This window comes from Coptis chinensis, chromosome 5, assembly GCF_015680905.1.
Source record: "Coptis chinensis isolate HL-2020 chromosome 5, ASM1568090v1, whole genome shotgun sequence".
NCBI lineage: Eukaryota > Viridiplantae > Streptophyta > Magnoliopsida > Ranunculales > Ranunculaceae > Coptis > Coptis chinensis.
Genome location: NC_141460.1, coordinates 84,629,616 through 84,655,476, shown reverse-complemented (window position 1 = coordinate 84,655,476; position 25,861 = coordinate 84,629,616). Strand labels below are relative to the sequence as shown.

The window sequence follows — 25,861 nt, the reverse complement described above, 5'->3', positions numbered from 1 at the left end:
ACTTTCGTGGCTAATGGACTGATTTCTGGCTTTCTGCATGCGGATGGACTGCCTAAGGGTGTTTGATTCATTGATTGTGCTGAAAAACTATGGCCAAGCAAGGTATATGCTGCAGTTTCTGCACATTGCAAAATACTTTCTCCTACCTTCAATCAAAATGTATGCTCATTTTGATGCGAGTGCATGTATCATCGTATGTCACTTTTCTGATCCATATATCATCGTCCCCCCCGTACTGGTCAATGTAGTACCTTGTCTCTGTATGAGGCAGACTTGCACGCCATGGAACACATCTAGAGCAGGTTGTACCTACACATCTAGAGCAGGTTGTACCTAATAGTGTGAGTGTATTTTGGTTACTGGCAAAATACATCATCTTCAAACCACCCATCAAAACCAACATGCGTCAAACGTACTTTGTACTCTCAAAATTGCTCTGTATGTGTAGAGAGTAAATGTAGAGTCAAAATTGCTCTGTATGTGTAGCGAGTAAATGTAGAGGCAAACATGTTTGCTTTTCAAGAAGCTTTTCACTATGCAGTCAAAGGCAAGTGCTGGCTGGCTAAGTGTAGGTTCTATGCTTGTGGATGAAGGGCTCAGCCTAAGAGCCTTTGACTGCTGAAGACTTGACTACCTATCGATTATCGTATCGAATGTGGAAGTATGTAGATGAAAATGAATATTGTTTCATCAAGATATCAAATCTCTACTAACTTAAAAATCGCAGCCTCACCTACAGTTGTAGCAAACTGAAAAAATAATTTTTTTATGTGGGACTCTTGGTCACTTTTTTTATGACTGTTTTGCCTTCATTAACTAATTTAATCTCTAACAATAATAATCCAAAATCTATTTTTTTTTAGTCTGGGAATAGTTTCAATTACTATTTTGCTTTCAATTACTATTTTGCCCTTCTAAGATAGAGCAAAAAAAAAGATAGTTGTCCGACTTTCCGGTACCCTTCCTATTAAAAATTTTAGTGTAAAACTGTAAAACTGGGAACTAATTGGGAAATCTGGTATCCCCTTTATATATAAGATATAGAAATGGATTAATCTCTCAAGTCGAGATATTTACTTAAATATGCTTCCTCTGTTTAAGAAAAACACTGATAGTTGTCCAAGAGATGGATCGAACGGGTATTTAGTATTCCATTTTTCTTAACTTAAATGATGCAGCAAGCAGTGTGCCCATATGACAATATCTGCCCTCATCGGCATCCTCATTATTAATCTCTCAGCTTCTGCTAGACGTCCACATCTACCAAAGAGGTCGACCATACAACCATGAACCATAATGCTTGATGTTTGGCTCTATCCCATAAACTCTCTTCATAGAGTCAAAATACCATTCTCCTTGCTCAATCAACCCTGCGTGGCAACAAGCACTCAAGACTCCAATGAAAGTGATTGAATTGGGTCTTATATGGGTCCTTTGTAGATCTGAAAAAACTCTGAGTGACATATCTGCATGCCCATGTATGGCCAGGCCACAGATGATAGCATTCCAGGGTGAAATTGAAATGATTCTGTCTTGGACTCGGTGGAATTTTTCCAAGGCAGTGCTTATGCTCCCACACTTGGCATACATATCAATCAGAGCTGCACTTAGGTTGTCATTAAGAGGGAGTGAGTTATCATGTATATAATCATGAACCCATTTTCTGTGATCCATTTTTCCTGTACTTTAAAATATTTTTAAAGAGGACGCTAACCATTGTTATTTCATTTGGTTGGACTCCACTTTCTAGCATCTCGTGGAATAACTCTAGAGTGGAATCAGATTTTAAATTTGTGCAGTTTAACCTGCAACCACAAAAGAGTTTCCACGAGACAACATCTCTTTCAGGCATCTCATTAAATACTTGCCTCGCCAAATCAACCATCATCTTGTTTCTTACAAACCCCGCAACGAGAGCATTCCAAGATGTGATATTATCTTTACACCCAGATTCAAACTGCAAACAAGCTAGATCCATCATGGAACAAGCTGCGTAAAAATGAATTATCGTTGCCTGCATGAAGACATAGCACTCTAGGCCAGTCTTTACCGTCCAACAATGTAACTGCTGACCTTCATCAAGTTCCACTAACCTCCCACAAGCTGAAACTAAGTCATCTAACCGGTCATTTTTCACATACCCACCCATCATGATATTCCAAGAAGCCAAATCCAACCTTCCACTCAACTCAAACAACAATCTACCTTCCTCTACTCTACCACACTTGACATATAAATTAATCAAACTATTATTGACATAAACATTAGAATCTAGTCCCAGTCTGAAAACAACACAATGTATTACTTCCCCTTGGAAGAGATTTGTACATGATTTTAAAGATTATTCTGAACTTGTGTGTTTATGATTGTTTCGGCTTTCGAGAAACGAGTGGAGTAGTGGGAAATGGGTTTTTGTTGAAAATGTGGACACCCATTTTCGAGTGTGGGGAAATACGGAGGGAAGAAAGTTGGTGATGGTAATTCCAAGTGCACTTCGTAAAGCTTCTTAACACGTGAAATTTCCGAATGGGCAAAGGTTTAGAGGACCATGAATGATCGCGGCATATACCGAGTTATGGACTGGCTGACTTCTGTCATTATAAAAAACAGAAAAAAGACTTTGCTGACTTCTTTTCTGAAAATTCCAAAAAACACCTGGCATTGTAAACTGTACATATTCTATAAGATTTTGGATCTCCATGTCACAATTTGTGAAATACAATAATAGCCGCGGATAGGGCCCTATAGACCCTACACCAAGCCTTTTTATTAGATAGATAAAGCTAAGCGGAGCCCCTTTGTAATGGTTTGAAGGTTTGGTGTTCAGTCCGCCATTCCAAGATAAATGCCTGGCTATTCAAGCTAGCGTGGTAACGAGACGGTGAGTGAAAGTGAATCGGTTAACAAGACTGAGGAAGATGCCCCAACGACAAAGGGCGAAAAAAACTGGGTTCAGGAGCGAGGGGATAGTGACGAGTGACCATCAGGGCCTAAATAATCAATCTTTAACTTCGTAGTTCAAGTTAAGTTTTAGTTTAAGTTTCCGAGTAAAACGGGATATGGTGGTGATTACGTGTACATGCCACAGATATAATTGTTATCTCATTAAAATCAGTACTTTCCTTTTCATTTAATAGCTAAAAAAAAAAAAAAAAACATATATGAAAAAAACATAAGATAATATATATGATCAATAATCAGTACTTTCCTTTTCATTTTAATATAAGATATATGATGATCAATGTACTTTCCTTTTCAAAAATATATATATAAAAAAACATAAGATGATATATATGATGGTGGCCGGCTTCAAACTTGATAGATCCGACAACGTTAAATGAGGATTTCTACATTTTCCCCTTCTTTTAGGTCTTCTCTTTCTTGTTTTTTTTCGTCCCCATTTCAGCTCCCTTCATGTTGTCTTCCAAATATATTTCCAACCATGTTTTTTTCTTTTCCTCGTCAGACAAGCTTCAGTTGGGCGTGACGATCGGTTTTCTTTTCATTCTCTTCTCTCCGCTTAGACTCCAACTCTGACTTTCCAAATTTAAAAATTTTGTCAGCTCTCCCCAAGGGTGGCTCAAGATAATCGGGGCCCTAAGCAAAGTTCGAATAGGAAATCTTCTATGATTAATATATACTAATAAAATTGTTATATATATATATATATATATATATATATATATATATATATATATATATATATATATATATATATATTTATTTTTTTTTTTTTTCCTCACAACATCTTATTGATTTGTTTACGTTATTTCATATGATCCCAACTTTCTCTTTTTGTCTTTCTTGAATAGTTTTTACACAAACTTGAACTTCAATTAATTTATTTAACAAAAAATTGCAAATAGAGAGAGAATGTAGAATAATTATACACCAAATAAAACAAATATAGAAATAAATAGAGATTATAGGGAAAAACCATAAAAGGCAAAAATATGATATAGGTAAGATTGAATTGTTGGCATTATATATACTTGATTATTTGTTATAGGGTGATGACGAACTTTAATAAGTTATGGAAGCGTGCTACTTTTTGTTGGAGAAGGCAAGGGAACCGAAGGAGTTTAAGTGTTTAACAAATAAAAATTGTTACATCTTTTTTTATTTTTTTTTCTCACAACATCTTATTGATTTGTATACATTATTTCATATGATCCCAGCTTTTTCTTTTTTCTTTCTTGAATAGTCTTCGCACAAAGTTGAATTGTTGGTGTTATACTTAATTATTTATTATGGGGTGATGAAGAACTTTAATTAGTTATGGAGGTGTGCTATTTTCTGTTGGAGAAGGCGAGGGAACCGAAGGAGTTTAAGTGTTTAACACTACTTTAACAAATAAAAATTGTTATATCTTTTTTATTTTTTTTCTCACACATGTTATTGATTTGTTTACGTTATTTCATATGATCCAAACTTTATCTTTTTTCTTTCTTGAATAGTCTTCGCACAAATTTGAAACTTCAATAGATTTATTTAACAAAGAATTGCGAATATATAGAGAGAGAGAATGCAAAATAATTCTACACCAAATAAAACAAATAGAGAGAGAGAGAGAGAGAGAGAGAGAGAGAGAGAGAAAATCATATAGAAGGCAAAAAAATGATATAGGTAAGATTGAATTGTTGGCGTATATATACTTGATTATTTGTCATGGAGTGATGAAGAAATTTAATTAGTATGGAGATGTGCTATTTTTTGTTAGAGAAGGCGAAGGAACTGAAGGAGTTTAAGTGTTTAACATTACTTTAACGTGATTTTATGGTTTCCAATTTACCAATATAAAAACGTTTATCCAACAATGAAAAATAAATGAAAAACAATAGTGGGTTTTGGTTTTAATTTTTTTCTTTATTTCCCCACTAATAAATCAATAGTGGACAACGACTGGATTATATTGTGGGGGGCCCTAAGCGGAGGCCTACTTTGCTATATGGTTGAGCCGGCCCTGGCTCTCCCCCATATTTGTTCTATGACGTATTTTGTTGCGTCCATAATAACTTTGGTTAATCTTGGAAAAGCTCCCGTAGCAGCCATTGAACAGGTGAGAGGGATAAAGAAGGAGAAGAATAATGTGAAGAGAGGAATGAGTGAGAGGAAGACTAAGGGGAATGAGCCAATGAGGTGAGAGTGAGAGTGAGGTGAGAGCCAATGAGGGATAAAGCTCCAGTAACTTTGTTTGCCCTAAAAGGGCAAACAACTTCCTGACATCAAGATTTCGGACGTAACTTCCTGACATCGAGATTTCGGACGTTGGATGAGGCTCTCCTCTCCACGTGTGATCCACGAGACCATCCCATCTCATCACGCATTCCATCACAAATCCATAAGATTTTCACAAACGCATTCCATCAGAATATTTCGAATTTGCAGACCCGTATCTTGGCAGTTTAGTAGGGATGTCCAAACGAGTACCCCACCCGGCCCGAATATGACTTTTGGGTTTTGAATGGGTATCGGGTTATCTGAACCCGGACCGGTTTTCAGCGGGTCGGGTATTTTGTTGAGAAGTGTGACCAAATTCTACCTTAACCCTATATTTCGGATCGGACTCGAGTTCGGGTTTCGGATAGGATAAAACCCAGTACAAATGAAGAAAAAAGACAATAAGAAACTTTATTTGAAATATATATCTACATTTTATTCCTTCTTCGACTATCCACCAATCCTTCAAATAAAATAAAACTTTTAATGAATTTGGAAGTAATTATCACCTATACTCTGACATAATTATTTGATATGATTTAAAAATAGATGGACTCGGAATGAACTATAGACACATAATCAAGTGCAATTACTGAAAAAATTAGAAATCCCGACATAAATTTTTTCATAATCCAATATATTAAATAACTCATCATTGTAAACATAAATGAGGTCATAATCCAAATATTTATCTAACTCATTCTTTTATACGAGATTAGTAATATGCAATTGAAACCGGATTTGGGGTTCGATTTCGGTCCGGGTTTGGTTTCGTGTTTTTTAGCCATTTTAACAGGTTTAGGGCTAAATTATAGGGTCGGGCTCGGGCCGGTCTGGGTTTAGAGAGTGTGACCAAACCCTACCCTATGTATTTCGGTTTGGGTTCGGGTTTGGATTTTGTCAGGTTCGGTGCGGGTATTTTGTTCGGGTTTTGGGCGGGTTTGAGTTTTTTTTTTTTTTTTTTTTTTTTTTTTGCTCGGTAAATGTAAATTGAATTAAGAAAAGAAACGAAATAAAATAACTGTACAGGAGTGGTAAAACCTACATACTATACGATGTAGGCTCAAGATATTCTAAAATAGCAGCCATATGGAACCTCCCATTCATATAGCCATGGGGGTCTGCCATTTGATACAAAAGCCTCATTTTTTGCTAAGAGAGATCCAAATTTTGCCGCCTTGCACTACACCATAACAACCTATTTGTAACGGATATATATCCATTACAAAAATATTAGTAACAGTTATCTTGTGTTGACACAAAAGCGTGACTAATATTGGTAACGGATATCTGTAACACTTATTATCCGTTACAAAATTTACTAACGGTTATAAAGTGTCACTGAAATTAATTTAAGTAACGGATACATAACCATTATAAATTATTAGTAACGGTTACCAAATTTGTTTATCCTCTATTAGTAACGGATATAAGCATCACTTTGATTTTTTGTTGCTAACGGTTCTGTATCCGTTACTAACGAATTTTCATTGTATAAAAAATAAAATAAAATTGGTTTCATAATTTTAACATTGCAATAATAAATTAACATTATTCCTCATTTCGAAATACATTCACAGATTTTCTTCTTGTTACTTCATGATACAAATCCTAGCAACTTCTCAGTTGAATTCTGAAGTAACTCTGACAAAAGTAAATAATCATAAAAAAAAAAAAGGGGAAAGCATTTACCACATTCTCAATTGCAATCTCATATATAATAAAATATACTATAATTAGGCTTATCATTCTAACAAAATTTGAGTTTAAATAAAATTGTAACACGACTGTCCTAAAAGATGTCTTCATTTTTCGTCCAAGGTGTTTTATAACAAAGCTAGCCCAAAATAATTACCAGCCAGTATAATTGACAGAAGCACCCAGAGACCTGATTGAGAGATCAGAGTGTCGAACAACCTTTTAGGCCCCATTACAAGAGAACAGCACTTGCACCCAGGAAGGTCAGGATGTCAATAATAGAAACGAGAAGGTAGTGGCACCTCAATAACTATCTTCTTGCATTTGCTGTCTTAGACATGTTAAGGTCGGCGAGCTCTTCAATCAGCTTTCGCTCTTCACGCCACTTAACCTTTTGGGGATCTCAACTTGAACACGTACTAACTGATCTCCCCTCAAGTTGCTTTTATTGAGCAAAGGCACCCCTTTCTTCGCCATCACCAGTGTCGTCCCAGGCTGAGTTCCAGATGGGATCTTCAGATCAACCATGCCATCCACGTACTGTTGGAACTTTGATTGTTGTACCCAAGATTGCATCAACATATGACACTTTACAAGTGTAGAGGATATTCGTGTCATCACGTTTAAGGATAGGATCGGGAAGGATGTCTGATCACAAAGAGGTCTCCTGGGGACCCACCTCTTATTCCAGCACTACCTTTTGAGCAAACCCTCAATCGACTACCATAATCAACACCCGCTGGAACTTTCAGACTGATCCGTTTTGTTTTCTTCACTCGGCCACCCCCATTACAAATATTACAAGGGGTGGAAAATTCACCCGTCCCTCTGCATGATTGACACGTCATTACCTGCTGGAAAACACCCAGAGGAGACCTTGCTGATTGGATGACCTGACCTTGCCCCCCCCCACAGGTACTACATTTGGATGCCTTGGTCCCAGGTTTGGCACCAGACCCATTACAGGTGCCACAGCTCTCCAAACGAGTTATCTCAATCTTTTTTTCAACCCCAAAAACTGCTTCCTTGAAATTCAAGACAAGATTGTGCACCTCATCCTCGCCATCCACTGCTCTTGTTCTAGTGCCTCGTCCTCCTCCACCCATACCACCCATGTTCTCAAATAAAGACTCAAACAGATCAAAGGGGTTGCTGAAATCCTGCAATTAATACAAATCTCCCCTGTGAGTAGGAAATGCAAAACTGATAGTAGCGTTTGATATTTGGAGACTGTTTCTTCAAGTGATAAATGATGATGAACTCACCCCAGTGCCCATACCAGCACCTTTAAGCCCAGACTCTCCATACCTGTCATATAATGACCGTTTCTCATCATCCGACAACACCTGTATATAAAATTTTATTAGTAGCCAAAATCACAGCCCACAGCAGGCAAATCTTCCATGGCTGAAACATTGATCACAGGATATGATAGTAAAAAAACTGACTGCTTACCTCAGAGGCATTGCTAATGTCCCGAATTTTGCTCTGCCCCAGGTTCCCTGCAAAATAGAATAAAATGACCCTCGTTTGGATACTAGAGAGAGAGAGAGAGAGATTTGACAATCGTACTGTCACAGACTCTCAGTGTATGACATGCCTGTGTAAAACTTAATGTCCAGACTAGTTGATCCAGCCTCTTCCTCATGTCCACTTTAGCATGTGATGTTTGTGATTTAATTTTTCTCAAGACCAGCTAATTATAGCTTTCTTTAATTAAATGCATAAAAAAAAGGTTTCTGAATTTATACATAAATGCATAATGGATGCTACCAGTATGCGGTCATAATACTCAACAAGTAACATCAAGTTAGGTAAACTAGCAAGACTAACAGTTTGCTACTAGGATACTTCAGAAAATAAAATAAACAATAAATTTTTTTAGAAAAGCAAGCAGATAGAAGGAAAGCATCCTCTCCTACATTGCTCTTTCAGGGTAGAGTTTCCCTCCCAAACTGCGATCCAGAACAACGGCACAGTTTGGTCAGGGACCATTTTTTGTTAAATTGCGGATTGTCAAATCTCCGTAAATTATTACTAAATATGGCACAAAATGAAAATGCTCACAAAAAAACTTATTAACTTGTGGTTTGATCAGGGACCATTTTTTGTTAAATTTCTTGATCATCCGCAACAACGGCACAGTTTGGTTCTCACCCGCTATCTGAAAATTGGTGGGATTAATCCAGTGGAATGGGGCAGGGTGTAAATCCAGTGATACGGGACAACTTTTGGAAAAATTATAATGTATAAGACTAACATGCACTTACCATTCATTGTCACTTAAATCGCCTAGCTAGTATAGTATATATCAGCAGAAATATTGAGTAAAGGAATAAATAATACCTCTTCTTTGAGTCTGACATTTTCAATCCGAAGATGTTGTTCATCGAAGGACATTTCTCCTAGAATTGCCGGACCTCCACAGTTAAGACAGGATATGCTCCTCAGCGCGGCTTCTAGCCTGAAACCCTCATTTTCGGCTTTGAGTATCACATAATCGCTTCTGTCTTGTTGTGCCTAAACATACAACATAACAAGATAGAATGTTGTGAAATTTAAAATAGAAGCGAAGCGAACCCTGAAAATAGAAACATCCTAAAACACTGTAAAATATTAATCAAGCCTTGTTTCCAAAATCCCTAAACATAATAATAATAGTTGCAACTAATTTGGGGATGATTAAGGGTTGTAAACCCTAAGATGCATCAAGCTGCTAACATTGGGGAGATAACAATTCAGTTCTGGAAGTCCAGAAAGAACAACTAAAGGAGAAAAGGATAATAACAAAACCAAAAGAAACCAAGAAAGTGTTATCACCTCCATAAGCCAATAGTATGAATAGATGTCTTCAATATACTCAGATATGTCAAGCATATTTCCCTTGTCATCAATATTGGGTAGCTTTTCCTTCCTCGTGACCTCTGATTTTGCAAGTAGGGAAGGGGTAAAAGACTGTCGACGGTTATTGGATGAAGTTGCAATGTCCTACCAAAAGAGAAATAAGTTGCAGTAGCAATTCAAGACTAGGTCTCCCAAATGGATTCACTGAGAAAGAAAGAACGGAATGCTAATAAAATCACTCGTGAGTTGCAAAGATAGCAACTCAGAAGTGGATACTATTTGACTTGGAATATCAAAAAATTCCTTGAAGAAGCATCATTAAAAAAAAAATCTAATTTTTCTTTTTGGTGAATGTTCTACCTTTTTACCTTGTGAAAAACAATTATGCAAATAATTTTGTATCAGAAATAAGTGTGACTAAGATTGAGAGCATCATTTTCAAATGTAGTTGGAGAAACTAATCTACCTATCAGGTAACAAAGCTATTTAGCTTAATGGTAACATCTACAAAAACAAGTGTTCAATGATATGCTGATTCTTAACTTGTTAAAGTTAAATGACACAACTGAGAACTTGTTCCTTATCAAGCCTAAATTTAATAAGCAACTAATTGGGGGCAACTACATTGAACGTTCAGATGCAATTAAAGGAGAGTACCACATACCTTAAGAGACTTTCCTGACGAGCCACCAGTATCTATGATATTCTTCCCCTCTGAAACCCTAGAAATACAAATATTAACAATGACAAAAGTGGAAACAAAGCATATATATATCTACATGATAGCCGGATCTTTAGGAGGAAAATTTCTCAACCGAACTGTGTATTTGTAATCTCTCTATTTTATGATTTTAGAACCACCTCCCTTAATTATTCTAATCAGCTCCCTCATTTTTAAATAATTTACCAAAAACTCTCTCACTTTATTGAAATTAGAATTAGCTTCATATTATTTAAAATAATTTAGAAAACCTCATTCACGTCACTCAAATTATATTCAACCCCTCCTAATGTTTTTATATTATTTTTTAGATTATAACTAGAATTCAAAAAATCATACTATCAGAGAGATGTTAGAGCGACAGGTTTAAAAATTTGAAAAAACACTGATGCGTAGCACGGTTCGCATACTTGTGCATAATATACAAGACAAACAAAATTACATAAAAATCTCATAAGTAATAGCTTATTTCTCTACTATATTCAAAGTCAAAAGGCACATAACGATTTTGTATAAGATTATATTGGCTATGATCGCATCAAATTGTATAAGATTAAAAGCCCCAACAAGCAGACAATAATACCCATCGAAAACCCATCCCAGTCTGGTCACTAGCACTACAGATCGCATCGAATGCGTAAGGAGAGGTGATTTTTTTTTTTATTAACGGCAAGGAGAGTTGGGCAAAGAAGGATTTGTTTTATGAAGTTAACCAAACAACTAAGGGTTTTTATTTTCCAAGAAAATACTTTATTTTCCTTGAACCAAATACAGTAGCTTATGTTGCGGCTGTGTTGGCGTTGGTATAAGACTTTTGTGGAAAGGAAAGGAAAGAAAATAGATAGATAGGGACTTACTACCAATACACCCATGACCCAACAATACAATTATTCACTTTCCATAGCTTTTACAAACAAACATGATTATTCCTTTCCCCAGTTTTTACTTTCCTTTCCCCAGTTTACCAAACACATACCATTTAAAATTATTTCCTTTCCATTCCATTCTATAGTGGACCACCCATTTTATTTCCTTTCCTTTCCATGAGTTAAAATTTAACAAACACACCCTTAGACTTAGTTCCACGTGCTTTTTGTAATTTTTGTTAATAACTTATTCTTTTTGACAATAATAGCAAATGATTTATTATATAAAGAGATAGAAAAGTTTATGAGAGAATTACGTATTGGCATACTGGTTGATCCATGACTGTTGCTACTTGAATTCTACACTTGTATAAAGAACAACATATATAATTAAATCAAATCTAAATTTAATGTTCCATTTGAATCGACTTGGTTATTTTCAATTGCATTGATATCTATAATACAAAACAGCCCAGTTTTTAAGTAAGTTATAAGAGCTTAAGTGGTAGTCCTGATTTCCTCGGGATTTGACACACATCCAGGAGTGGACTAAACTCTCACTCCTCGCGTCTAAACCTCATCGAGGTAGCATGTAACCCCACACAAGCTAATCACCATACAGCGTGACACGTACAAGCATGGTTATCTAGAAAAGTAGAAAAGTAATTCCCATACTACATCCAGTGATGCATCCCTTTAAAGGTGGCCCACCACCTCGAAAGGTGTACACCACAGTTGGAATCCTAGAAGCTTAACCGCCGCCTCCGGGAAATGCGACAACAGGTCCTTCTTTATAGGAATTCACAATTCCTTTTCTAAATCCCCTCGTGATAAACATAGTAATATCTATATATATATATATATATATATATACTCGTATTACCGATTGTTTTCAAATACTCTAGTTACATATTTAGTTTTTCTTTTAAAACGGTTGATTCTGTAGGTGTGAGTTCTTGGATTTCCCATAATCGAGTAGAACAACCTATGACTCCCAAACGGGCCAGTCATAGTAAATAACAACCGATGATTTCCAAACGGTAAATCATCGTAAATAACACGACCATCCCAGGAACAATCCAGAACCTCCCACCTAGTTACAAACACCCGGGTAATCCTCACCCGCATACAAAATCCATCTCTCTGTCTCCTCACTGAGACAAGAGACGTGAACCCTTCCCAAAACCAGTTTTCTCTTTTAACAAAGAAAACAAATCTCCGCTACCCCCGATTTTACAAAAAAAAACCCATTTCACACGAAAGCTATCTATATATATAGTTTATAGCGAGGAAATACAATGCAAAACATGAATATCATATATACATGCATGGTTGATACGCAACTATCTATTTCCTATTTAAACAATTCAAATCATGCATGAAAATAAGCGGACTATATATTGGTATGTAGGTTCCTACCTTAGCAAGCTCCTTCTCCTCAAGCCCACTTAACCAAATCGAGCCCGCTTAACCGAATCAACTCGAATTCACTCCTATAACAGCATATACATATACGTCGGTTGTTAGAATTGATCGAACAACGAGGAATTCTTAACTAGTGTAAGCCGAGAAGAAATCTCGACGTTAAGAAGTTGGTTTCGGGTATTTTTTTTTCCTATAACTACTGTCAACAAAGCTACAGGCCATTTCGAGCACTATTACTCTGACGGTCTCTACGGCTATTTCGGGCCATGGCAGGCCCTCATATCAACGCCAATCCTATCACATCTCAATTCAAATTCCAAATTTCAACTACAACCAATCCCACGCCCTTCGATTCATATTAAATCTCTCTAAATGTACATTAATAGTTATAAATCGACATGAATCTCTCGAATTTGCAATGAATAACCAAGTTCTTACCAGGTCAGCAGCAAAAATCGCTCCACTCTATCGCCACCCACAGCTGCTGTCGACATAACAACCACCCCATTCAATTATCTTTCATCAAATACCACTAATTAACTCGAAATCGAGTTTACACTATCGATTTGTAGGCGAAATTCACTAACCTTTCGCGAAAACCTGACGCACTCTAAGAATTTTCAGCTCCACCACTATTTCACTCCACTCTAGCTCCTCCAAACTGCCACTGCCGAAGTACATCACCCCCAACTCAATTAATTCCATCAAGACAATCCCAAGCTATCTAAATCGAGTCTAAATAATTATTTGAAACAAAAATGAAACTCACCTTTCGCTGTGTTACGGCAAAATTCCGAATTTTTGTGAATCTCCACACTTGAATTCACTGTTTCTTAAGATTGGTGCGAAGAATTGTTGGTTTTAATCACCGAATTTGAGAGAATTTGAGTTTCTCTCTCCTAGGGTTTAAAGGATTGAGAAATTGGGGAAAAGATGGGTGCGATTTGGGGTTGTTTGGTGCGATTTTCTGTTTTCGCGATTTCGTTTTTTTTTTTTTTTTTTTTTTTTTTTTGCGATACGGTCAAGACCCAAGCCCAATATGACCCAATTGGGCTTAAGGTCCTAATTAACTTCTAACCCCCACTAATTCGACTTAGCGTCTTGATTATTTTTCGGCCCATCCCGCTAAATTTAATTTTCTATATTCTATCTCACCTTGAGGGAATAATAACAATAACCCACTCATCAGTGTAAACGTTAACTTCGTCTTTCGTGACAGTAAAACCGCTAACGGCATTTTGTCAAATTTTTGCATATGGGTTTACCTAACGAACTTATGAGTCGGAGTTAAGTTTCAGTAAGTTACGTACGGTTGAAATATAAACCCGACGACCAATTTACATAAATGACCCTAGATTTAATATGAAATTTACAAAAATACCCTTAATAATAATTCAGGACTTTACAAAATACATCCACAATCGACCATAGAGAAGTAAGGCATTTATACAATTGGGTTGTGAGTGCAAGTTAAGTCTATGCTTTGGTCATTTAAATAAGTTAAAATCGAGTTTAGTTAGAAAAAATATCCCACAAATGTTTCTAAGGAATTTGTGGATGTTTAGAGGTGTCTTTGAGGCAACAGTGGCGTAGCCACAGATTCCACGTCATAAGGTGAGACGTGGTCGACACACCCCCTAACCGTAGCCACTCAAAACTCATGGAGGGTGAATTAAAAAGTTTTTATGGGATGAGTTAAACAGTTTTTTTCACCTCACCCACCCCCACACAAAAAGTCAACATTGGACAAAAATTTTATGAGTTAGAATCTTTTATGGGCTTGAAACCATGAGCATGGGCTCAATTAAAAAAAAAATGGTAATAGTAGGGGTAGGAATCCAAAAATCAGCCAAAAGGCTGGGCTTATAAACTGTTGGGCCTCCAAATTTGGCATGGTACTTAACAATTGACTGACCCAATTGATGTTATTGGGCTTATGGATAATGGGAAATTGGGCTGGCCTTGCGCCGTGACGAGTGGTTTCGCGCCGAAGACGCACATACACCTTGTGCCGAAGGCGTGACAAGTTGTTTCGCGTCCGGGCGAACGTTGTTTTTCGTGCCTAAGACCGTGTTTACGCATCGCCAGACGCCGCCTTACCGGCGCTAACGAGTTGTCGGGTAGCGCGGCAGGCGCGTTGAGGTCTCACGGGTCGTAGGCACGGGCATACCCTAGTTATTTACATATTCGAGCAAATGTTACTGCTAAATAGTACTATTGCAAAAACTCTCAAAATATTTGAGCCGTGTTTAAGACATATACCCTTAAATTTCGAAGTGGTGGTGACCGAGTTCTAAGAGTGGAATCCGATGTCTAAGACTTCAGTTTTGAAGCCAGAAGTGCATGGAGGTAATTTGTCTAAAATTACCAAAGATTTTTCTCCTAGTCATATTGAAACAAGTAAAAACATGCAATTCAAAAACCCTTTTTTTTTTCAAACTATCATAGTATCGAAAAGTGTAAACAATGCATAGCATTAGAACATGAATTAAGAACCCTAAAATTTTGTAACTAAGAAGATGAACAAACATGGTAAAAATAGTAAGGAAGATGAACATAAACGATAAGAATAAGAGTTTAAAAGGTAAGATAATAAGTTTGTTGTTAATTTCTAACTTGTTTGTTAAGTTTTGCAAAGAAAAAGAAGATTAGTATTTCGTTGAGAGACTTGAGAATAATAGCTCTAGTGTTTGTTAATGGTGGTGTTTGTTTTCTTTTTTGAGATTTTCTAAAAAAGAGAATAAAGTGAAGAGAGAGAAAGTGTCAGTGAGGCTTTATACTTGCGAGTTTGGACGTCTTTTCATATTCCAGACGCAACCGTTTTGTTTTTCCCAAAAAAATTGATTTTTTAAATATGTTTGTCATCATTTTCTTCTCGAAACATTCAATTTTCATAGCGGAAAAGTTGAAAGTTTCGAGAGGGGGCGATGTTGTGGGCAAATATCGTCAGCTGATATTTCAGCCTATATATACTTTCAAATATCAAGATATCGACATAAGGGTCGATATCTCCCTATATGTTGGCAGGTATTAGGGGAAAGAAAATGAAGAATAAGATGAATGGACACGCGTCACCAGGTGATTGGAGCAAGGCATTTGGAAAGGCTATATAAAGAAGGAACCTGGAAAGAAAAATCATTATCTTATCCCCACAAATACGCCAGTAAATGGACCTTTATGAGCCTCTAAAATATCTTTCAGGCCATGACCAATGCCCTAGTTGGTCCTATACATGTGACCGGCTATCAGAAAAAAAAATTGCAATAGCTAAATGATGGTGTGCAATATCGGTCAACCATAGACCCCCGTTACTGGATCTAATCCTCCACAAAAAGTAAGAAATTCCGCATATTTTGACCAATTCAAGGTGAAAAATGGGGTTGCTCCCTCGGCAAAACAGGGATAAAGTTGAGCCAAAAGATCCTGATTCAAGATAAATTCATGAGGAAGTGGGATCTCTTTAGGATCTACTCCAACGTCTAGAAATTGGTTAATCGGTAAAGGTACATGTACTTGGTGCCCTGCCCAAGAAAGAGACCCAAGTCCTAGCAACCCCGCTAAGTGGTGATTCAACATAGATTCTACATCTTGGAACCAAGCCAATTTTGGAGCAGCTTTGTGATAATGGAACCAACCGGCAAAAGCATTAATGCTGCAAAACCAATGCACCAATTGCGATACAATAGAGCTGTAATTCACTAGTTATTCTAGATGCTCGCCAAATCTGAAAAAGCCGGAGGTTATTTGTATTCCTCGAAAACCCCCCCACATCACCATTCAATATTTCTTGGCCCATTATTGGCCAAACCACCGGCACTTGGTCCAATGTGAGTAGGATCACTTAGCCATGCTTCATAATTGGAAAACCAGGCACCGTGGAAATACATGCCACTCAACCAAAGAAATATAATGGAGAGTTGACCGAAATGGGCACTAAATACTTTTCGAGAAATCTCTTCCAAGTCACTGGTATGACTATCGAAATCGTGGAGCATCGGCATGTAGGTTCCAGATCCAAGTGGTACTATCCGGCCCTTAGCTATTGTTCTTGAGAAATGACCCGTCCCGCCCATTCCTCGAAAGAAGTTTTTACGGGATCCCTATCCACCAAAATTTTAACTTCTCGATTCGGTGAACGAATAATCATTTAGTCCTCCTCTTTCCGGACAACATACAAAGAGACCCGCCAACAGTCAAGTAATTAGTAAATTTTTGAGAGATATTTATAATTAGTTGTTTTCTTCTATCTCCCATCTATCCATTTTCTTTAGTTATTCACTAGAGCAATTATGGTCCGGAAGTCGATCCAGGGCAAGTGTTGGGATCTATTATGACATAGCCATGAGGCTTCAACGGACCTTTCAAATCTTGGAAAACCCCTTATTCTGGGCCCGGCTTAACAAAAAACTTTTTTTTCCAACCTAGTGTATTCATATCTCAATGTATAAATGCCAAGATGGAACTACTTCATGTCTTACACGGAACGTATGAATTCTATATTTATATTCTATTCAAAATCATTGAAGCCGCCACCATTCATTAATAAAAAGAGACACCTCGGCATCCATATTTAGTCATTCTAAGGTCTTTTTTAGTTTAACTAGCAGCAGGGGATATATTGTGTACTGTATCCGCGTCGCGTAACGTTTCTCCCTATAAGGCCCCAGACGAAATAGAACTATTTTCTTTTAGAAGGGGTATAATTAAATTCCTTGATTGGCTATTCCCAGAGGAATGATCTGTTTTATTTGACTGATGAATCCAACAAACAATTATAATAATAATAAAAAGTGTTCTTATTCAAAGTGCCTCGTGATCTTCAACCAATTATGTGCTTCAATATAATTACCGTGAGTAAGTTTATAGCTCGTTTCCAATACTCGCCAGCCTTGATCGGACCAAGCCTCCGCAATTTCAGAATCTCCTCGTCGAATGGCCTGTTCTCCTCGGTTAGAATAGGTGGGTAATTTCCTTTCCTAGAAATCAGATTTGAGAGTTTCCTACCTCATAACGGCTCGAAATCAATTATTTTTTGGTGTCCCATCTTATCTTAATTCTAAACGAATAAGATAAGATTTTTCGTAAATCTATCCCACCTTTTTCTCGAGTTAACCAGAAGATATTAATTAATTTACATGAGTTTAAAACTTGAATTTTGCTTACTAAATCCGTTTTATCTTTTCTCCCACCTTCAAAAGAATGAAGCGTAGACACCCCCCGTTTTCGGTATAATTTTCTGAAAGGTAACTACCTCGGTTTCATATAGAAATTCATATAGAATCTTTGAAAAAGGCTTTCCTCCATTCTATAAGAAAGAAAGGACTTACTATCTTTGGGATCTGATGCTACACTACTGCTCAATATTTTAGTGGATCGACTCTATTACATAAGTTGATTCCTAACTTTTATCTCATATCATGACATAAGCAGTTCTTTTTGTATCGGCCCAAAACCTTGCTAATTGATCTTTACGGTGCTTCCTTTAACAATTAGATCTTTTATCCATAGAATAAAGTATTATGGACATATCTATTTCTTCATATTTCGGCTTATATGAAGTCTCGTTCTTTACTACAGCTGATAAAAATCGTTGTTTTGTACGATACATATGTAGAAAGCCCATTTTCTTTTTTCTTTCATAGTATTTACTAGCATATTTTTTTTTTCCTTTCTATAGTGGAGATAGTCGCACGTAATGACAGATCACGACCATATTATTAAAAGCTTGTGGTAAGAATGGGTTTCGTTCTAATGCCTGGAAATAATATTCCAAAGCTTTCGGATGTTCTCCGTTGCTTGTGTGGATAAGACCTATGTTATAGAGTATATAACTTCGATCATAGGGATCAATTTCTAATCTCGTAGCTTCATAATAATTCTGTAAAGCTTCCGCATAATTTCCTTCGGATTGAGCTGACATCCGTTACGGTCATTCATTCTATTCAAAGAATCCCCGTTCCAGAACCGTACATGAGATTTTCACCTCATACGGCTCCTCCTTTCTGTGCATAATGATAATAATCCATGGAATTAAAGGAATTAAAATTAAATATTCTCATTATAAACTGAGAGGGGAGGGGCTAGCGTTTTTACAATAAATATCTAGCCAACCCTCCTGCAAGAGGTTTTTTCTTAACACCAAGCTCGTTGGTGCTAGATAGAAAAAGGGGTAACTCGAGCAATTTCTTTGTCCTCAACGCCCTCTATTTCCGGAATTAGTCACTTCAACGGTCTTCGATGGTTATCACGGGTATCCAAAGTACTTAACGAGATGGATGTTTGTTGTCCCAACCATTCTTGGTAATCCCGATCCCGATAAGGAAAGGGTATAATTTATAACAATAACAAAGTTTTCGTGTTGTTGATTCCTAGGTGTAGTGCTTCTTCCCCTATGCTGCCTATTAGTACTAGTGGAGTGGTGTTGACATGTAATCTGAGAACCCATAGGTGTAACCTTTCGCTTAAGACTAGAATCTAAAATTGAAGCGCCCGAGGTCGCACCAACCGAGGATACGCGGAAGGAATTGTTCTATTTTCAAACTTCACCTTCAAAGAAGTTTATGTTTATTTCAATAATATTTTTTATTTCTATCCCAAATCATGTGCCTTTCTCGTAAGACTGAGATAAAAAAAAAAAAAATCAAATCGCACCATCTCTATAATAAGTAAAAGCCTCTTTTCTCCGTGAAGTTGTCGGAATTATTCGTAATAAGATATTGGCTACAATTGAAAAGGTCTTATCAATAAAATTTCCATTTATCCGCGATCCGGGCATAGTTAACAATCCATTCGATAATTCTTCTTAGATTACCTCTCGAGGAAAATGATCCCACAAAAAAAAGGAATTGTACAAAGATCTTAAATAACATAAAAACAGACTCATTCTAAAAAAAAGATGTGGATCTTCCACTCAAATTGTTCCTTTTTGATAGGAATCGATGGGAAGAAATATTTGAATCCAATGGGATTTAAGCCAAACAATGTACAATGTAGTAGTATACCAATGAACAGAACTATTACTATATTTCATCTAAGTGGAAGAATCGAGTAATTTTTCCAATAGATTAGTATAACTCGAGGAGTTAGTTTTGATTGAATTATGATCCAAAAAGGAAAAAGAATCAAATAACCATTCTATGATAAAAAATAGAATAACCATCAATTTTGTGCTCATACCGTGTATACACTAATAATTGAAATATAAAAATACCTGGTATGATTCTTGAATTTGTAATAGATCCACAGGGTAGGGAGTTGTTGTTGAGAAATCTGAAACGGGAAGGTTACTTTTTAATTCCCACGTAACCATAATATAAATATAATCATGGTCTAAATGTAGTATAAAATATAAATACATCAGACGATTCAATTCGTTCCAATTCATTGGTTTAATCCGTATAAATATCAGAAAAAGACGACTTCTTGACAAAATAAACAAAATATATATCTATTCATGTCATGTTTGTTTTTATGGCTTTTCACAAGATAAATAGATATTTTTATCCCCCGGAGAAAGATCTTTCTTTGATGAAAAGTTTTCTATTTTCTTTATTGATCGGCCATACCTATACTGAAATAATATGAATATTGCAAAATACTATGAATGGCTCGCTATTCACTCAATTTCTGGGTCATAATCATAAGATTCTCGCAGAGAGATGGCCGAAAGTGGTTCAAGGTAGCATTGGAACTGCTATGTAGGCTTTTGTTTATCGAGGGTTTGAATCCCTCTCTTTCCGCATCTGCAACTAATTCACTAACATTACCGACCGCAATGGATCAAATCCAATAAAATAACAACAATAGATATCATTATTCCAACGTTTTAACTTTCTTTAATATAGATTGTATATTCCTAATTGTAGTTGTTGTGGTACTGTGGTACATAAAATATTGGAAAGAGTCGCCAAGGGATGAAAATTTCCCCTCGACCCATTTATAATACATGAATCGGAGAAAAACCCAGATAAAATTCCTTGCCTTAGGCCGATTTATTTCCTCGAAAGAGGGCACCGAACCTTTTTTTTTAGTTAGGTTCAAGTCTGATGGGAATAATATTCTACGACTAGCAATTCATTTATTTTCAAACCGACCCCCTTACTATCTATTATTTGATTGACCAATCCTTTATATTGGGATGAGTGAAGAGCCAAATGTTTTGGCAATTCCTCGTGGGGGGATGAATCAAGATAATTTTGAATCAGAGCTCTAGATTTTTGTTCATCCCTTGTAGTAATAATATCTGGGGGTTTGCATCGATAACTCGGTATGTCTACTATACGGCTGTGTGTACCCTACGTCATATTTCCGGTCCAAAGTGTACTCGGACTATGAACCGGGTGTAAGACCAGTGGCGGACCAGTTTGGGGGCAAACACTTTGGATAATCCGGTCCTTTAATCCGTTAGAGTTCACAACGGGTTTAAGGCCCATCCGGATGGCCCAAGTTCGTGGACCCAATCCGTCCGGATCATTCTGATCCAGTCATCCGATAAGATCCTAATGCAATCCGATAAGATCTTGCACAAGGATAGAATGGAATCTTAGAGAATGATCCTATTTTAGATAGAGTCATGATAGGATTCATGAAAAATGCAATCTCCGAGAATCACTTTCTTGGTCGCCAAGGCAGGAGATTGCTATATATATAGAGGCTTCTGCATCCTCCAGAACTACGTTTTTAAGAGACTTGATCCTGGATTCTTCATGCGGGTAACGAGGGCAAGCGTTAACGCTGGTGATCTCTTCCTCAAAAATCCCAATCCCCATCTCTTTCGAGCCTTCGAAGCACCATCACATCGAGAGTGTCGGGTTAACGTTTGCCCCGACATTCTTTGGCCGCCTCTGGGGACCGAACCCCGACCACGTGGTATTCGTTGGAGTTTGATATCATCGACCTTATTTTTCATAACGCCCCTTGTTACCATGGCTGAACAAATTGCGATGAGTAATCTGAGAAAAGTCGCCGATCGGCATGTAGCAACTCGCAAAACATGGAGACTATTCGTGCACCACTACGGAGGTGGGGCAGTCGAGCCGTCGTGAGATCTTTCTCTCGAACGGAGGAAACCGGTATGCTCAAGTAGTTCCACACACTCTGGAGCCATTAGGGACTCGGGAATCTAATCCCCGTGTCCCTCGCCCAGAATTTGTCGCGGAGCACGAGACGTTTAATCCACGTCGGGGATGGTCCTGCTGAACCCACCTGTGATGCTACCGCGACGTCAATAAAGGGGCCGGGGAGGCCGACGTGCTAACCCATGCGCCTCCATCCGGAACTTGCAATACCAATCGGATCCAGCTCTAATCTCTCTTTGACAAGAGTAGTTGAGGAAAACGAAAATTTGAGAAATCAACTAGGCAAACGGCTCAGAGACCGCTGAGCACCAATCGGTCGAGTCCCCTTTGTCTGCACGTAGGCAAAGGCAACAGGCCGAACCGGGACAGCGCGAAGATCCTAATAATGGCCAAAACCTTATTCACAATAATGGTCAAGCTAGAGATCCAAGCCAAAGCCGGACTGTCCACCCTATCATGTCTGTCCACACTCATTCACAGTCAAACAATGTCTGGGATCGTTTGGGCACAAATCCTCAGACACACCAGTCACAACAATCTGGAATGCCAGCAAATGCATTGAGTTCCAGTTCGGAAACACCAGCATCCGCGGATGTGTCCGGATCAAGATATGAATCCCAACACACAAATCGGAATGAGAGTCCGCTACCTGCTAATAGAGTGGCAGGCAGAAGGCGGGGTAGAATCGAACATCGGCAACGACCGAATCCCCTTCGAATCTTAGCCCGCGATGAACGGATCTAGAGAGAAGAGAATCAAGATGAGGACAGCTGTGATAATATGAATGAACAAAGGGTTAAGGAATTGATTAACCAAGCCGTGACCAGGCAAACCATCAGAGACGATCCACTCTTGGAAAGGGCTGTGCGAGGTCCGAAATTTTCACCCTTTGTAAATGACATTCGGGACTGTGCTCATCCTGAGGTATTCAAACAGCCCCCTATTCCGACTTACGATGACGTGGATGGTTTTCCGAACGAGCACGTCATGAGCTACCAAGCGGCTATGACCTTATGGGAATTTCATGAGTCGTTAATGTGTCGTATTTTTCCAGCGACGTTGAAAGGATACACACTATCCTAGTTCAACAAGTTGCCTCCGCATTCAATTGATTCATTTACCAAGCTCAGCGATATGTTCGTTGAACGTTTTCAGTACAACATGAAGACGAAGAAGAGTTCGAGCACACTGTTCAATCTCGCTATGGAGAAAGGCGAAACAATTAAGAGTTTGGTACGACGGTTCAGGAAGCTTCACGCCGAGGTTCAGGATGTGAGTGATGCTTTCGCAATACAAGCATTCCATCAAGCGTTGCATTTCGACAGAGATGGACTTTACAACTCTCTCACTCGAAAGCCGCCTACCACCCTTTCTGATTTATTCGCCCGAGTGGAAGGGTACGTTCGAGTGGAAGATGATCAAAAGTCTCGACAGAGAAAGGATGGCGCAGATCCAGCTTCCAAGGACTCCACAAAGGATAAGATTGTCAGTCAAGGTAACAAGAGGAGTACTCAGAATAATACAAAGGCCCCAAATATAGAGGAAAAGGTATTCACCCCTTTAACTCTTGGCCTTGCAGACCTGTACGAAAAAATCAGAACTAAAAAAATGTTACTATGCCAGCTTGGCCGCTACCAGAAGATCCTACAGGTAGGCGGGATAAAAATCGAAAATGCAAATATCACGATGATATTGGGCATGAAACAGATCACTGCAGAGCTTTCAAGAAAGAAGTTCAACGCCTTGTTGACGAGGGACAACTTATTGAGTTTGTTCAAAACAAACCTCGGTCAGCCCATCTCAACTTGGCTGAACACAACGTTATCGATGTATGCCACGCGCGTGTCGATAGCGTCTCACGTCGTCAGCGCAAGATAGAAACACGCTTGAAACTTCGTCATATACAAGATCATTACCGGTCAGCCGGTTTCAATTTTGACCAAGGTATCAATACGGAAACCTATGAAGGTCGCGAGTTGAAGTTCACCGAGAATGACGAAAGGGGTGTATTACCCTCACAATGATTGTTGTCATTATTGCATGGATAGGAATCTTTAGGGTGCAGAAGATTCTTATCGACACAGGAAGCTAGCATGTTATTCACCAGGGCTTACTCCAGAATGAAACTATCAGAGGACCTGATCATAGAAGATTGTAACCCAATCATTGGATTCAACGGCGAACCAGCCCATGCCATTGGAAAGGTTCATCTCCCTATCACGGTTGGGCATCAATCTGTCGGGATAAATTTCCTTCTGATAGATTGTGGTTCTTGTTACAATGCAATTTTCGGTAGGGATTGGATCCATGCAAATCAGGCTGTTGTATCCACCTTCCACCAGGCGTTGAAATTCCCCACGCCAACAGGAGTATGTAAGATCCGCATTGACGGATGATGTCACATCGTTGTCATGATTTGGCACTAGAAGATACGAGAGGAACCGAAGTCGGGGCAACACGATTCTCGGGTTGATCATGCCAAATAGCAATTATAGAAACGTTGGGCTTATCAGTCACGAAGCCCGATGCTCTGAAAAGGGTCCCTCGATCGATCGGTTGGAGGAAGTTCAGATAGGGCGAGAGCCACTTAAACTACTTTTTCATCGCCGGCTTACTCCCCAACCTGAAAAAAAAAAACTCTAATTCACCTGTTATGGGATTATCAAGAAATATTTGCCTGGGATATCAACCAAATGCCCGGAGTCGACACAGATGTCGCTTGCTACAGGCTCGACATTGATCTGAGATTCAAACCGGTTCGACAAAGACCAAGGCGGATGGCTCCCGAGCGAAAACTAAAGGTCAATGATGAGATTGGTAAACTGCTTGAAGCAGGGTTCATTAAGCCCGTCGAATACCCGACTTGGGTATCCAATATCGTCGCGATTCCAAAGAAAAATGGGAAGCTCAGGGTTTGCATTGACTTCACCAACCTAAACAAAGCTTGCCCAGTGCATCCATACCCATTACCTCGCATCTCAGATCTAGTCGATGCGACCTTGGGTTTTGAGCGTCTGTCGTTCATGGACGCTTCCTCTGGTTATCACCAGATACCTCTGCTTGAGGAGGACCAGGAGCACACGGTGTTCGTAACGGACCATGGCCTGTATTGTTTTAGAGTCATGCCATTTGGTCTGAAAAATGCAGGCACCACATATCAGAGGATGATGAATACAATGTTTGCCGATCTGATTGGGCGTATCATGGAAGTTTACATCGATGACATGGTGGTCAAATCCAAAGAAACACCCGACCACCTTCAGCATTTACAAGAGGTATTCGATAGGCTCGTAAGATATAAATTGAAGTTGAACCCTTCAAAGTGTTCTTTTGGGTTAGCATCTGGAAAGTTCTTAGGATTTCTGATGACTCGACGGGGTATTGAGGCAAACCCTGAACAGATTCGGGCCATTCTCGAAATGCCCCCACCCTCGAATAAAAAAGAAATTCAGCGGCTCGCCGGTCGTTTGGCAGCCCTGAATAGATTTATATCAAAGTATTCAGATCGATGCAGGCCATTTTTTCAAACGTTGAAAGGTGCCTCAGTTTGGAACGAGGACTGTGATAGGGCTTTTAAAGAAATTAAAGCATACTTGGTATCACCCCCCGTCCTGGTTAGTCCGCAAACTGGCCAAGACATTGGAATTTATTTGGAAACTTCTGAGATCGCAGTAAGCGCAGTATTGTTTGTGGAAAACCCGGAGGAGCGCCCAATCTACTTCATTAGCAAAATGTTGACTGGATCAGAGAGTAGGTATTCTAAAATTGAGAAAATCGCGCTTGCCCTTGTGCATGCAGCACGCAGACTTAAGCCTTATTTTCAAGGACGTGTGGTGAAAGTGTATACAGAATATCCCCTTCGCAAGGCACTCGGACGAGCCGAAGAGTCTGGCCGCCTTGCTGATTGGTCTACCTAAGTGCTTACCACATCTTATATGAGCCTCGCACTGCAGAAAAAGGTCATGCATTAGCTTCTTTGATGGCAGATTTCCCGGTAGAAGATATCATGG

The 25,861-nt window shown here is 38.5% G+C and overlaps 1 protein-coding gene and 1 pseudogene across 1 annotated transcript; both read right to left on the bottom strand.

Moving 5' to 3' along the window:
• Nucleotides 1-996: 996 nt before the first annotated feature.
• LOC147499518 (pentatricopeptide repeat-containing protein At5g19020, mitochondrial pseudogene) lies at nt 997-2,655 on the bottom strand (annotated as a pseudogene).
• Nucleotides 2,656-7,816: 5,161 nt separating this feature from the next.
• Nucleotides 7,817-13,479, bottom strand: LOC147499517 (uncharacterized). The gene is made up of 8 exons (XM_086563492.1): nt 13,362-13,479; nt 13,213-13,258; nt 10,427-10,484; nt 9,739-9,906; nt 9,265-9,438; nt 8,374-8,420; nt 8,184-8,264; nt 7,817-8,078 (listed from the first exon to the last, which is right to left on the bottom strand). The coding sequence occupies exons 1-8, from the start codon at nt 13,477-13,479 to the stop codon at nt 7,952-7,954; spliced, it is 819 nt and encodes a 272-aa protein (XP_086419618.1). The 3' UTR covers nt 7,817-7,951.
• Nucleotides 13,480-25,861: the final 12,382 nt, after the last annotated feature.